At 42.0% G+C, this 15,679-nt stretch overlaps 1 protein-coding gene across 1 annotated transcript in view; it reads left to right on the forward strand.

Annotated features, from left to right (window-relative positions):
* ACAD9 (acyl-CoA dehydrogenase family member 9) overlaps positions 1-15,679 on the forward strand; it is a 62,237-nt gene that overhangs the window by 2,698 nt on the left and 43,860 nt on the right. The window contains exons 2-3 of the mRNA XM_074958128.1: positions 5,188-5,281; positions 8,669-8,770. Of these exons, the coding sequence (XP_074814229.1) occupies positions 5,188-5,281; positions 8,669-8,770 (196 nt within the window). The remainder of the gene's footprint in view (positions 1-5,187; positions 5,282-8,668; positions 8,771-15,679) is intronic.

A 15,679-nucleotide genomic window follows, 5' to 3' on the forward strand; every position in this document is an offset into this window, starting at 1 on the left:
GTGCTGTCATTTTTAACATTGGCATCTAGTGAATAGGTGGCAGTAAATTAAGGCCTTTCCCCCCACAAACCACAGATGACAAAGAAGGAGTGTATAATATATACGTGTGGACGATACAAGATTACCAGCCTTCATGTCAGGAAATTGCTCTTTCACATGTTATGCAATTAATATTAATGCTTCAGTTTTGTTTTTTTTTTTTTTTTGAAGAAAGGGGAGAAAATAATTGAAGGACATACTAAGCAACAGAGTGGATTTGATTTAAATCACTAATCAGGAAGACATGATTTAATCATGGATTTCTACATAAGTGCATTCTTGTTGGTTGCTATAACCTTAATGCATACATAAGCTTCACAACTCAGAGATAGATGTAGGCTTCATTTTTAGAAGGTACACACTATATATTTTTAAAGTGATTTATTTTGAAAACTTTTCAGATTAGTTTTACAACTATATCAGAAAATGAATGATTGTTTGGTTATTTCATTTACCAAAGGTAATTGAAGCAGATACTTATGAAGTCATTGGGAGGTAAACTAGTTATCTCAAGTTCAACAGGTTAATCATTAATATTTGGAGGATTTTCTTGCCACGCTGTATTAGGAAAACATCACCAGACGGACATTTAAATTGTTTTATTTAACTAAAATAACCACGTTATGTATTCTGGATTTTTTTAACTGTAAACATATAATTTAACAAAATGAGCATATGAATTGTTGAATTTAGGTAAACATTCAAGTTTTTTAAAATCAGGTTTGTTTTTGTTAAAATTGTTAACTAAAATAGTTAAATGAAATATTTTAAAAAAAAAATTAAATCAACTATGTCAGCCAGGTCAACATGAGAAACTTAAAATATTGGTTTCTGTAGCTAACTCAGTTGTCTTCACCTTCATTTTCCTCTTTGTTCATAATCTGGAAAAGAAAAACAAGCTTTCCTGCTTTTTCAAGTCCCAAACGATTTCTCAATTTGGAATGAATTAGAATATTTTCTTCCTTTGGACTTTCTACACCGGCAGAAGAAGCTACTGCTGTTAAAAGTGAGATTATCACTTCACTAGTCTCTGAATCCAAGTGCTTAAGTGACTTCCACCAATTCACTGGTGTGACTTTCTTTAAAACGTGATCAGCAAACATATTTCTTGAATGGTTCTTATTCCCAAACTGGGTCTCTTCTATGGCCTGCTGCCATTATAGGCTATGCTCAGAAAGACCTCAAGACTTCTGTAATATGCTGCTCAAACAGTTCCACTGTTGTTTCTACGGCCTGTCCCTCCCGTCTCACATTTATCTCCAGACTTCTGCTCCTTGTCCAGATCTGTTCCACCCCCAACAATCTTTTATTCATTGAACTTTTTGAAACTTTACACTTCTAGAGAGAGGTAAGGGATTGACTCTGTGTACATACATTTGCAGAGGGACAATAGGATTGAGGTTGGTTTGTTGGTTGTTTTTTGCTGTTAACAAGCATGTTATCTCTGGAGACACACGTCCACAGTTTGAGAACTGCAAAACTAAGCATCTTTGACGGTATCTTCTAGATCAGGATGGGCAAATTATGGCCTGTGGGCTGGATCTGGCCCGTCAGGGCTTTGAAACTGCCCCGCAGGATTGCCACCCCTGTGGCGCCAAGGTAGGCTCCCTGCCTGCCCTGGCCCCACACCTCTCCTGGAAGCAGCCGGCACCATGTCCCTGCGGCCCTTGGGGGAGCAAGGGCAGAGGGCTCCGTGTGCTGTCTGTGCCTGCAGGCACCGCCCTCCGCAGCTCCCATTGGCCGGGAACAGAGAGCCGCGGCCAGTGAGGGTTTCAGGGGAGGTACCTGCAAACAAGGGCAGCGCGTGGAGCCCTCTGCCCCTCCCCTCCCCCAGGGGCCGCAGGGATGTGGTGCTGGCCGCTTCTGGGAGCAGTGTGGGGCCAAGGCAGTCAGGGAGCCTGCCTTAGCTCCGCTGCGTGCCGCTGCCACCCTGGAGCTGCTCAAGGTAAGCAGCGCCGGGCCAGAGCCCACACCCCGAACCCCTCCTGCACCCCAACCCTATGCCCTGAGCCCCCTCATAATCCCGCACCCCTCCTGTGCCCTAAGACTGCTCTTGCACCCCAGTCACTTGCCCTGAGCCCTTTCCTGCACACTGCACTCCCTCCCATAGCCTAACCCCTTGCCCCACCCTACATTCGTGGCCCTGCATGCAATTTCCCGACCCAGATGTGGCCCTCGGGCCAAAAAGTTTGCCCACCCCTGTTCTAGACTGACCACTGAGTCCCATTGGGCAGATAGAAAGATTAACCAAAATAATCTATACAGAAGTCCCTGGAACCCCATAAAATTGGGTCCACAATCCATCAACTATTGAAACTCATTTACAAAACTTTTCTTAAACATTACATGAATATATAGTCTCATACTATAGAATTAGAATATATAATCCCTATTCAATGGTAGAGATCTTTGAGCTATAATGTGTTTTAATTAAAACTATCTTTAGATTGCTTTTTTCCTCAAAAAGCATTTTATCAAAATTTTGATTTTTTTTATTTTAAAAAATCATTGATTTTTATCCACCCTGCTAAGCAACCAAGTTCATTGCTTCATGTTGTAAAGTATAGTAAATTTTCTTTAAAATAGAAATGGGTAGCTAAATGATATACTAATTATCAGACAATTAAATGTCATGGAACTTACTTCTGAAGTAATGCCCTCCACTCACTGATAGTAATGGGATTTTTGCCATTGACTTCACTGGGAACAAGACTGGATCCTTTATAGTGTTCGAAGAGCATTAGCTTTTCTTCTGTGCCCTTAAACAAGCCAAGGAGCATAAACACTGCCAAATTACCATATGTGCTCATTAATAAGCCGAATTTTTTTTAGTAAAAAAGGGAAGAATCAGAAAAGAGGGTCGGCTTATGAACGGGTATAGAGAGGGAGAGGTGGGATAAGAGGGAAGATCCTTTCATGGATTGAGAACTGGTTAAAAGACAGGGAACAAAGGGTAGGAATAAATGGTAAATTTTCAGAATGGAGAGGGGTAACTAGTGGTGTTCCCCAAGGGTCAGTCCTAGGACCAATCCTATACAACTTATTCATAAATGATCTGGAGAAAGGGGTAAACAGTGAGGTGCCTAAGTTTGCAGGCGATACTAAACTGCTCAAGATAGTTAAGACCAAAGTAGACTGTGAAGAACTTCAAAAAGATCTCACAAAACTAAGTGATTGGGCAACAAAATGGCAAATGAAATTTAATATGGATAAATGTAAAGTAATGCACATTGGAAAAAATAATCCCAACTATTCATACAATATGATGTCGGCTAATTTAGCTACAGCTAATCAGGAGAAAGATCTTGGAGTCCTCGTGGATAGGTCTCAGAAGATGTCCACGCAGTGTGCAGCGGCAGTCAAAAAAGCAAACGGGATGTTAGGAATCATTTAAAAAGAGAGAGAGAATAGAATGGAGAATATCTTATTGCTCTTATATAAATCCAGGGTATGCCCACATCTTGAATACTGAGTACATCTCAAAAAAGATATACTGGCATTAGAAAAGGTTCAGAAAAGAGCAACTAAAATGATTAGGGGTTTGGAACAGATCCCATATGAGGAGAAATTAAAGAGGCTAGGACTTTTCATCTTGGAAAAGAGGAGACTAAGGGGGGATATGGTAGAGGTATATAAAATCATGAGTGGTGTGGAGAAAGTGAATAAGAAAAAGTTATTTACTTGTTCCCATAGTATAAGAACTAGGGGCCACCAAATGAAATTAATGGACAGCAGGTTTAAATCAAATAAAAGGAAGTTCTTCTTCACTCAGCGCAAATCAACCTGTGGAACTCCTTGCTTGAGGAGGTTGTGAAGGCTAGGACTATAACAGGGTTTAAAAGAGAACTGGATAAATTCATGTAGATTAAGTCCATTAATGGCTATTAGCCAGGATGGGTAAGGAATGGTGTCCCTAGCCTCTGTCTGTCAGAGGGTGGAGATGGATGGCAGGAAAGAGATCGCTTTGATCATTGCCTGTTAGGTTCACTCCCTCTGGGGCACCTGGCATTGGCCACTGTCGGTAGACAGGTTACTGGGCTGGATGGACCTTTGGTCTGACCCAGTATGGCCATTCTTATGTACTATCAGAATAGATAAACTCCAAATTAAATTATTGATTATTAATCAAAAGAAGGATTCTTGAAGTATGAACTTAAATTGAGCCAAACAAATCCACAAGAGGCATTAACCAAATTCAGTAATGTGAGGTTAGCAGTACTTTGATCTTCCAGAACAAACCATGTCATGTATCAAGGAAAGGACTGTGGAAATCAAGCAAACAAATTTCGTCCCACAGAGCCTGACCATCACTTATTTCATACTCAGCTCCTCCTGATGTAGCAAATTTTCTATACGTTGGTCCTTTTCTGAAAATTTTAGAAGTTACCAAATCCTAAGTGTTGTCTCCACACTCCTTTAGGAGTACTTGAGTGAAGAGAGAATGACATGGTCTTGCAAAGGGGAGTTTTGTTTTGAGAAGTCAGGGTAAGGGAGTAGGAACACTGTCACTTTAGCGATATTTCACATCTCTTATTAGCTGCTCATAATTTTCTCTTTCTTCAAGTCTAATTGATTGTAATGCCTCCAACTTGCAATGAAAAACCCCTTGTGTGAGGGAGAGACTGGAGCACAGCGGAACTGCATTGTGCTAATCCATTCACTCTATCATTGAGCACCAAACGATGTGCTAAGAGTTTCACAAAACTAGTATATATCATCCCTGCCCCAAGGAGCTTACAGTCTAAAATTAGCCCAAGTGAGGGCCATAAACAAAAATGTGTACTGATTGGTAAAACAGGATTCTGGTAACAGGGTCATGTGGTTACTCAAGTATGTACTTGTTGGTCGCTCATTTTACCTGTTAGCACACTTTCTTATATATGAACAGTTTTCCTTCACCCCAGTTTTTCATTTTCAGATGCTATTCCTCGTTTGTTTCAACATGCAATACAATTGAAAAATATAGTTTTCAATACAGAACAAGTATCTTTCATTTACTTAAGTTTGCTTATTTGAGACTACCTGAATTCCTGTAAACATTTTCCACAATTTTTCTTTTTAGAGGTTAACATCTAAAAGCCACATGTTCTTCTTCAGCCTGCTTTTTATTTTAAATTACCGTAATCATATTATACTCTGACGTTTTAGGAGGAAGTTTTCCCTTATCCAGAGATTTCTAATGAAGAATTAGAAGAAATCAACCAGTTTGTAGGACCAGTAGAAAAATTCTTCAGTGAGGAAGGTATGGTTACTCATCTTTTTCCATACAAATGGTTTCTAATTAGTGATATTACTATAATTGAAATACTAAAAAGGAAACACTGTTACACTTTGTGCATTTATCATGACTTGTATAGTGTCACTGTTTTCCCTTGCATAGTCAGTTTTCTCTTTTTGTGCAGTTCACTCATGCATCAAAGAGGAGAGAAATAAGAAAATTATTGTAAAACCACAAAAATTTGAAAGGAGGGCTCTGGGGCAGATGTAAGAATTGAAACTGCTTTTCCCTTTAAAAGTGTGTTCCTTTCACTCTCCTGTAATTTATAAGCATCTGATTTTGCTCATCTTTTTCCAGCCAAATTCAGCAGGGGCAAGCAGAAAGAATAACTATTTCAGAAGCTATGAGCATATAAAAATAGATGTTCTGCAATATTAACTAGATCAGTGAATCTGTTTTGGAAAATTGATGAGAACTTTTTGCTCAGCAAAGGCACAGTGTGATTAAATGTTTAATTTTTTCTCTGTTCTCTCAGAGAAACATTGTTGAATAGCTCCTAATTTCTTTACAAGCACTTATTTTCACTTCTGACATAGTTAAGCAGTATCACCCCCAATTTCCAGATGGCAAGTGTGGGGCAAAGCTTCTGACTTCCCCAAAGACTCGGAGGAAGTCCAGGGTCATGATGTGGATTAAAACTCCTGAGTCACTGACTGCTAGTTGGCCCAATAGCCTATGTCCCTGTTCAATGGAATAATTCAGCAATTTTTAAGCTAAAACTCAAGAAATTCTTAAGAGTGACAGAGAAGACAATGCATATTTAGAGGGCCATGAAATAAAAAAATAAACAAATACTCTTCAGTCAGTTTAAGAGCTGATATTTAATGGAGAAATGAAAAACATTAGGTTACACGGTCTAGTTGATGGTGAAAATGATTTAATTTTGTTTGGGTACTCTGCCATTTCTGATTAGATATTCAGGGATAATTCTGAGCAGCAAAAATAAAAACTGGAAAGCTGCCCAAGCGCTTGGAAATTTGATACAGTTGGCACTGAGCAAAGAAATTCAACTGAGCAGAATCTCTGAAGCTTGGCAATTCTCATACACCATGCTGATGTCTGTATCGCTCTAGTGAATGAACAAGTAAACAACAAACACTTTTCTCTCCCAAATCAGCTAATTATAACCCAAGTATATTCTTGATATGATGTGCTTTGTAGCCTAAACCATTTAAAAAAATCAATTGCTTTGTTACAATGTTATGTTTTCTGACTGAATTTCATCCCTCAACCAAGCATTGTGGTTGACCCCTTCTACCTCATGCAGTCCTTTTTAATTTCCCTGCCTGTGATGAATAGGAATCTTTCTCAGGGAAGTGCCACTGGACTCTGCAGGATTTGCTTTTTTTCCTCAAGAATTTGTTTCGGCAGGATAGCTTCAGCCTCTGCTGCTGAACAGCAACATACCGTAATGAAAACTAATGCAATTCTTGTCAGTTTACACGCTTGCTATTCTTGAGGACCTAATGGGCAGCTGTGAAACTGGCAAGAACCAGATCTGTTCTTGTTTAAAAACTACCCAATCTATTAAAATTTATTGGGATAAATGTTCTTGAGGGTGTTCTGGGACAAATTCGAGTTTTGTTTTTTTTTCTTTATCCCAGTGTTTTGGAATTGTGAGAATTTCTTATACTATTCTAATGCTTCATGCTAGTGTACACCTGAATATGCAAAGAAATGTTCAAGATGGTTGAAAAAGCTATAGATTCTCCCCACTTCCTAAGCCCTACTATTCATGTGTCACCACTTGGAGTATAACTTCTGTCATTGAAACCTTCCAGTCAGTTCCTTCTTGAATGCAGTCAGGGAAGAAGCACCGTGAGGAGCTGTGCCTCTTCAGCTGGAGAACTGTTTCAGCTGAGAAGAGCTCGTTCTTGCAGAAATCTCTTCAGTCTTATTTTCTTTGTGGAGCGTTCTCTTCTTACTATGTAAGAAACAACTGGAAGATTCCAAGGGCTGTTGTCATGTGCTATCCAGGAGCCACCATGAAGAGAGGAGTTGGCTCAAATTCTCTCCCACTATTACTGCCTTAGGAACTAGAACAGAGGTGGGCAAACTACAGCCCATGGGCCAGATCCGGCTCACCAACTGTTTTAATCCAACCCTCGAGCTCCTGCTGGGGAGTGGGATATGTGGCTTGCCCTGCTCCAGCACTCCAGCTGGGGAGCAGGGTTGGGGGCCACTCCATGCGGCTCCTGGAAGCAGTGGCATGGCCCCACTCCAGCTCCTATGCGTAGGGACTGCCAGGCTGCTCCACTCTGCATGCTGCCCCTGCCCGAAGCGACGTCTCTGCAGCTCCCATTGGCCAGGAACTGCAGCCAATGGGAGCTGCGGGGTGGCACCTGCGGATGGGGCAGCGTGCAGGGCTGCCTGGCCGCAGCTCTGCATAGGAGCCAGAAGAGAGACATGGCCACTACTTCCAGGAGCCACTTGAGCTAAGCGCTGCCCGGAGCCTGCACCTCTGCGCCTCTCCCCACACCCCAACCCTGATCCCCCTCCCACCTTCTGAACCCCTCGGTTCCAGCCCAGAGCACTCTCCTACACCCCAAACTCCTCATCCCTAGCCCCACCCCAGAGCTAACATCCCCAGCAGGAGCCCTCCCCTGCGCACCCCATTCCACCGCACCCTGAACTCCTCATTTCTGGCCCCATCCCAGAGCTCTCCTCCCCCCCGCCCCCCCCACACACCCCCCAACCCCAATTTTGTGAGCATTCATGTCCCACCATACAAGTTTGCCCGCCCCTGGACTAGAACGAGTAGAAGCAGAATTGTGAGGTCAAGTAACTTCTCCTTACAGGAATGTACCTGAGGGGTTTTATTTCCCTGCAGTGGGTCACAGTATTCCACCTTACATCTACTTCAAAACTGGTAGTGAGCCGTAATGGTATAGTGCCTAATGATTGCTGGGGGGCTGTTTAATACTTTTCCAGATTCAGGGGAGTGAGGGGTTGGGGCATGTTAGCCATTGTTAAAGGCAGTCTGAAGCTAATAGGAGCAGTTTCTGTAAAGTTAAATGGGTGAAGCATGTGTGCATCTGTTGGAGCATGAGTCAAAAGCTAGGGTGCTGAACATGTAGTCTGGTTTGCTGCTGAGGATGCTTTGAGATGCTAGAGGAGAATACTTGTTGAGGGCTTGGGGGCAGGTGAGACACTCTGATTGCTCCTTTTTCCATTAGCCATATCCTGTTTTGCAGGTCTGTGCTCTCATGTTGATTATTGGGAATAGAGGTTATGCTGCTATTAACATGCCATGGCATTGAGAATGCTGTTGTAGCCTGCCTGCTTTGCACTGATGCAAATACTCTTGTGGAGAGGCACACTTGCTGTAACCAGTCATACTTCTATTTTCAGTGGACTCTAAGAAGATTGACCAAGATGCTAAAATCCCACCAGAAACTCTAAAAGGATTGAAGAGCCTTGGACTCTTTGGCATGCAGGTTCCAGAGGAATATGGTGAGTAAAAAAAGATACTGAAAGTAGAGCCAAACAATTTCTTCCTTTCAATACAAAATGCACCATAAGGCATCACATGCCACTTCCCCCTGTTTTCAAGTCCTTGGCTGAAATGAGGAGGGCTTGGTGTTGCATGGGCATCTCAGTCTCACAGCACTTGCTCAAAATGCATAAAATTCTATTTGATTAAAAGAACTGGCTTACCAGACAAACTGTGGTGTCTGATGGAACTGTCAATATCGAAGCCACTACCTTTGACTCACTCAAGTAAGCAGTGAACCCATTTGTCCACTTTAAAAACTTAATAGCTGTGTTGAGACATAGTTGTATTTTATTAAACCAAAAAACCCTGTCTTCTACAGCTTCAGAAGTATCTGTGGGCCAGGGGCACTAGTTCCTCAATGGAGTAAACGCCCAGAGTTGCAGAGAGAGGATGAGGAATATGTTTTCATGCCCTCACATGTGCACAGTGAGGTGGTCTTGAGAGTGTTATAATTTTTTTTATCAAGATGTAAAATAAGAAATGAGATCGCTTGCCTAGCGGTCTTAAACAGGGATTTGAAGGAGGATGGGACAGTGGCTTTAAAAACTAGTTTTGCCTGGGTATGTGGTGTATGAAGGACAACCTGAACTACAATGTATTTGTTGCAGTGAGTATAATAGTGCTGAATAAAGCTGGAAGAAGACCTAACTCAGAATTCTTATGCTTTAGTTAGTTTATATCTTCTTTTAACCATACTCTTGTGTGTTGATGCATGCAAGTTGACCTATTACTTATTTTTGTTTAATTTCTCATGAGTGCCACAGAGATGCAAATCTTACTTCTGCGAAGATCTGAGAACAGCATCCATTTGATCCAATTCCAAGACTAATACATAACACACATAACTAAAAAGAAAAACTGGAAGTTTTTTTTTTATTAATGAAATTGAGTCATGCTAGTCACTAGAATTCATAGCAGGTTTAATTTTGTCTTAGAATACATTAAATTATCTACTGCTCTAGTAGTCTTAAAACAGTCTTTGTAATGCCAAATGGGTCTTCTACTGTTAATGTCAGAGAAATTTTTGAAAAATCTAAAGTCTGTGTGCACAACTAATGCTATCATCAGACAATAGCTGTGTTTACATACAGATAGCTAATTAGACGACATTTCTGTGTGGGGATCTCGGGCTTTTTCCAAACATCTTCTAGCTTTTTCTCTTCACCTTTTTGTATGTGGTCTATATTGAAATATTTTAGTAGACATACAATGCTGAGTGGGTTAGTGCACCAGGAGGAAACGCGCTGAGATGTATCATAGTGAAATGGATGTATCATATGACACTAATTACATTAATCAAATTTAGGACAATCCTTTTGTGAAAGAGAATCTGATCTAGCATAAGCCTCTGTATGAGAGTTGCTGGTTCATTCATGCTGTGTTTACAATCCTGTCTTCAATTTTGTAAAAACAAAGTTCTGGCATAAGAATTTTTTGTAATCACTTCCTACGAAATGGGACATGATTGCATTCTAAAAGTAGATTAGGAAAAATCAGTCCAGGGTTGTGAGGGAAAGATGGTCTGAGGGGTACAATAAATCTTCAGAAGTCAGCCCTAGGATTTCAATTTCAGGTCAGTCCCATAACAGTTTTTCTGTGTTGCCAAAAGTTCCAGCAGTCTTTCCAGTTCAAAAGATCTGCTATATCGACTAATGTCCAGTAGATCAATGAGTGGTGATCTGCTTTATGAGCAAGTGGCATAAAGCAAAAGATGTCTTCTTGATGCTGACGGATATGACACATGTGCAGCTTATCTAATGGTGAGCCTATCTCCTATCCCCTGAGCTCATTCATTATAAGATGTTAATAGAAATAGAAATCATGGCTCTGGGCCTCATTGGTGTATTCGCCAGGCTCACGAATATGAAAACAGCGAAGACATTGGAAACGGCTTCTGTATTTGAATCAGTTACATCCACAGTATGTAAAGTTAAGTCATGTACAGTTGTGGTTGGTAAGTTAATGTTTGTTTGGATGTGGATTTCAATTGTACTTTTAATTTATAAAAATGTGACTTAAGTCTTGGTCGCTTAAAATCTTCATTTGGCATAACCTCTTGAATAATGCTACTGCCAGGCGCAGCAAAAACAAACAAAACTGGGATTGAATTTCAAATAAACTAATACTTCAGCAAAAAAAACCTCTTGAAATGTATGTTTCCTCAAACACAAATATAAACCTGGAAATTTCAAATAAAAGAGCCATGTTGCTTACTAGCCTGACTCTCCTCCCCCCCCCCCGCCCCCCCCCATAAAATAACTTCTTGTAATTGGAGGCTTTTGAGAGCACCAGAACAATCTGCTACAGCACCACAAGGGCAATGTTAACTCTTACATCTTCAACTCTAATCATAAAGTAGGAGAAGGTACTGTGCTTGTGCAGCTTCCTGGTGAAGTGTTGAAAATGTGAATTTGTGAACTATAAAAGGTGGTTTTGTAACTGGTTTAATAAATGTCTGAGACTAAATTATGCTTTTTCACTCCATGCTCTTTCCATCTAATAGTCATAACTGGATGATCTGTGCCTTGAATATGTGAAATTTTTAAACTGAGTAATATACTGCTTAATCTGGAATTGTTAGTCTTTACTTTGACTCTGTATGGCTATAAGGAGGATGGAGGCTGAGCAACCTCTGTACAATGAAGAGTAAGATATTAAAGTTTTTGTGGTCACTGATGAAATGAACCTGTGATGGGTGAAGAAGGCTGTCAGTCATATGTTACAGTAGCAATAAAGGTCAGAGTTAAGATTACTGGATTACCTATACTGTCTATTTCATACTTTCACTCTGACATTAGCGCCCCCCCCCCCCCCCCCCCCCCCGCACAGCAAGCAGGAGACTTGTGCCCCAAGGCACAGGGCAGGAACAGCACATGGCAGAGAGGAGAGGGACAGCTGAACTGCCAGCAATTGGTAGCCTGCTGGGCGGCGGCTGCTGCACAGGGAACTTAGGGGAGTGGGGAGCTGATAGGGGGGCTGCTGGTCCACCCTAGTTATAAGCCCCCACCAGCTAGCTCCAACGGGCTGCTCTTCCTGCAAGCAGCGGACAAAGCAGGCAGCTGCCAAACAGCATTATAAAGGAGCATTGCACAACTTTAAACGAGCACGTTCTCTAATTGATCAGCAACATAATGTTAACTGGGCCGACTTTGAGTGAGGAGTTACTGTACCATAGACTTTTAATTGTTAAGCTGTTCAATGACAGGAGTACGCGCCCCCCCAGCCACTCACCTCCACATGTGGCTACCTCCTTCCATTCCTCATACTGAACCTCTTGTTTCCCGGGTGACTTTCCTTCTCTTCCCAGACTTAGTTCATCTGTCATTCCTTTGAAGTTTGTAGGTGAAGCTGTTTTGGAGACAACTTTTTTTTTTTAAAGTTATGTTTATATTTGAAGAGAGAAAAAACTACTTCAGGTTAAATTTTGAACTCCTGTATTTCAAAAACCTCTATGCCTGACATTTTGCAGAAAAATTTCATGTGAAATTTCATATCCGTTTATTTTGAGTTTGACACTGGGGTGATGTAGGTTTGAAAATCAGGCTTGTAACAGGAATCCAGCTTCAAACTTGACCTCTCCAAAACCTCCTGTGAGAGAGAAGAAACATCAAAGTTGGTCATGTTCTGGAAACATTTACATCATAAAGCAATGATAAAAGCAAGCTGGATAACACCTGCATGCTATTTAAGTCACTTTGGAAAGTATTGAAAGTTAGATCTATGCAACAAGGCAGATGATTAGCCCTGGTCTACACTAGGACTTTAGGTCGAATTTAGCAGCGTTAAATCGATGTAAACCTGCACCTGTCCACACGATGAAGCCCTTTTTTTGACTTAAAGGGCTCTTAAAATCGATTTCCTTCACCCCTGACAAGTGGATTAGCACTTAAATTGGCCTTGCCAGGTCGAATTTGGGGTACTGTGGACACAATTCAACGGTATTGCCCTCCGGGAGCTATCCCAGAGTGCTCCATTGTGACCGCTCTGGACAGCACTCTCAACTCAGATGCACTGGCCAGGTAGACAGGAAAAGAACCGTGAACTTTTTAATCTCATTTCCGGAGACTGCAGGAACTGTGGGATAGCTACCCACAGTGCAACACTCCGGAGGTCGACGCTTGCCTCGGTACTGTGGAAGCACTCCGCCGAGTTAATGCACTTAGAACATTTTCTGTGGGGACACACACACTCGAATATATAAAAACGATTTCTAAAAAACCAACTTCTATAAATTTGACCTAATTTCGTAGTGTAGACATACCTATTTTATAATACAAAGTTAATTAGTACCCAAGTATTCTATTAGGTCTGCCTAAGGGTATCTGCTGCTTTCATGTCTCATTTACACAAAATCGTACTGTTGTCAATACCATGGACAAATAAGGATGCTTCTAACAGCAAGAATAGCCTGTTGTCCAACAAGAACTCCAGTTTGTTTACATACTTCAGTAGAATGTAAGTTGTTAGCTTGATACCAATTACAAAGTAAATATAAATAGGTTTGTGCCTTTTTTCTATTTCTGAATGAGCAGTTTTTTCCAAAATGGATCTTAATATAGGTATCTACTCATTCTTATTCCCTCTCCCTGTGCGTCCCCTCATGGGAAGTTCCTGGCAGTTCAGGATTTCCGCTTGTTAGACATTGTTGTGGTTGTTGACGCCAGAAGGGGCTGCTGGGGGGACGAGACAGCACTGCAGGCTTCTAAACGGCAGTTCCAGCTGCCACAGCAGAGGCTGTTGCTTCACTTGCTGTGTCCTGCAAAGTGAACCTCTCCTCCCTTGCTTGTTACCTGTGCCAAGCATGGGAACAGTGGCCTGTGGGCAGGGGGTTGGTTGGGGTTAGCAAGGACAGCTACTACCCATCCAACCTTCTGAGAGGATGAGATGCAAAGGTGCGACTGGAGGGGGTGAAGAGCTCAGACATAGCCTGGGAAGTGGAAGAATTGGGCAGAGATAGTGGTGGAGCTTGATGCGGCCAGTCTCCCAGGGAGGGAAAAGAGGAGCCGAGCAAGGGCACTGTATCTGGTGATGGGAGCTGGACAGAGTGAAAATGCCCAGCAGAAGGAGAACAAAATGGGAGGTAGCGCACAGAGGAGGCAACTGAGAACAGTGCCTGGGGGAAGTGTCCCACAGACCTCCTGGAAGTAAAAGGGAGAAGGTCTCCCAATTTCTGGGTTTTTTTTTTTGTTTGTTTGTTTTTTCTGAGCATTTCAGAATGTTTCTGAAATTCTCTCACGCAGGAGCAATTACTCTTGAGTTTACTTTTTGGCCTGTTTTCTGATTTTTATTTATTTATTTATTTATTTTTTTAATGTTTGGCTTTAAAACATTGTTTTTAAAACTCATGATCTTTTATGGTATTTGAATTTGAAGTAGGCAATACTATGTCTGCTTGCTGCATGCAGTGGACCAGAATCATTCTGGATATTCACACAACTCCTGGGAGTTGGTGTGCAATTACTTGACTGTAGCACTTAGCTCAGTATAATTTTGCAAGTCAATTTTTTTACCTAAACAAGATTTACCAATAAAACAATTTACAAGAAATATAGATGAAATTAAGGTAAAGCAGCTATTCTGCTAATATTTACCTACTCTGAATAGCAATTTCATCGTTCTATAGTCATTCAATCAAATGGCTTTAGAGCATGAGTCGCTTAGTGTAAGAAATCAGAAAATTAAAAACTCATCATTGTATAAGTGAGCTATTTTTTGCTGTACCATAGCTAATTGTAATAAGGCAGAGTGGCCTCATTCTGGCACCGAGAAGTTTAATTTCTTCTGTTGGGTGCAGTTAGCCCCACCCCTTCCGGCTTGCAGGAGGTGCGCAGGTGGGGCAGGAAGTATAAGGGCCAGACGTCCTTTTCAGGGAGCTGAACAACCTGCAAAACCTGTGGTCACCTGTGGCGGGTGACAACACTCCTAAGCTGGCATGGAGAAAGGGAAAACCATGGCACCAGAGATGGAGGAATCCAGAGAAGAAGTGCAAAGGGAACTGCTTGGCACGGAGGCAGGGGACCAGGCCCCAGTGGACATGGAACAACCCAATCCGACACCAATAGGAAGCAGCCCAGGGAACTGAGACATTGGTCCTGTTGTGTTGCCAGGAGATGAGGCAGTGACCTCACATTTTTCTGCCAGCCCAGCAATTGGGATCACCCGTTGCTTTAAGGACCTGAGAGGACAAGGGGGAGCGGGGGAGGGGGAGGGGGAGGGGGAGGGGGCCCAGGTCTCCCTATCCCCATCCTTGACCCTGCACTCGGGGTTGGACAAGTCCTAGCCCAAGAGGCCTGACCTATTGCTTGCTTCTCGGCTCAGCCCATGCACAGAAGGCCTGAACCCTTGCCTATGTATTGGGTTAGCCCTCAGGCAGGAGCCCCGAGCCACAGACTTCTTACTGGCTCAGCCTCCATCCAGAGGCCTAAGCTCCCCTGTGCGCAGTGGTTCAGCTGTGAACTAGGACAACTGATTCTCACTCGACATGAGCACCAATTCCTCGCCACCGCCAAAAGGGCTCTGGAGGAGTCCCAAGGAACCTTACATTAATAAACTTAAAATCCATCTACCCCGGCTATTTTCATCTTTGAAATCGACAGCTCAGTGCATCGTCCACTCCAAGTTGCGTTTTATAAAATTTCATAATGGTGGCACATTTGCTAGATGCAGTAGTATTCCTAATTTTCTTGTAAGAAAAGAAGCGATAAAGAATGAAAACTTACACATGCACTGAAAAGAAAAATATATCAATCTAAGTGAATGGGATATTTTTAGAGCCCATTTTATGCTAATGAGGTAGATACTTGTAGTTGATATGTAGCACCATTAATGACCTCACAGCATCACTCAGACACAATCTTGCATTCTGC

The sequence above is a fragment of the Natator depressus genome, chromosome 7 (genome assembly GCF_965152275.1).
Source record: "Natator depressus isolate rNatDep1 chromosome 7, rNatDep2.hap1, whole genome shotgun sequence".
Taxonomy (NCBI): Eukaryota; Metazoa; Chordata; order Testudines; family Cheloniidae; genus Natator; species Natator depressus.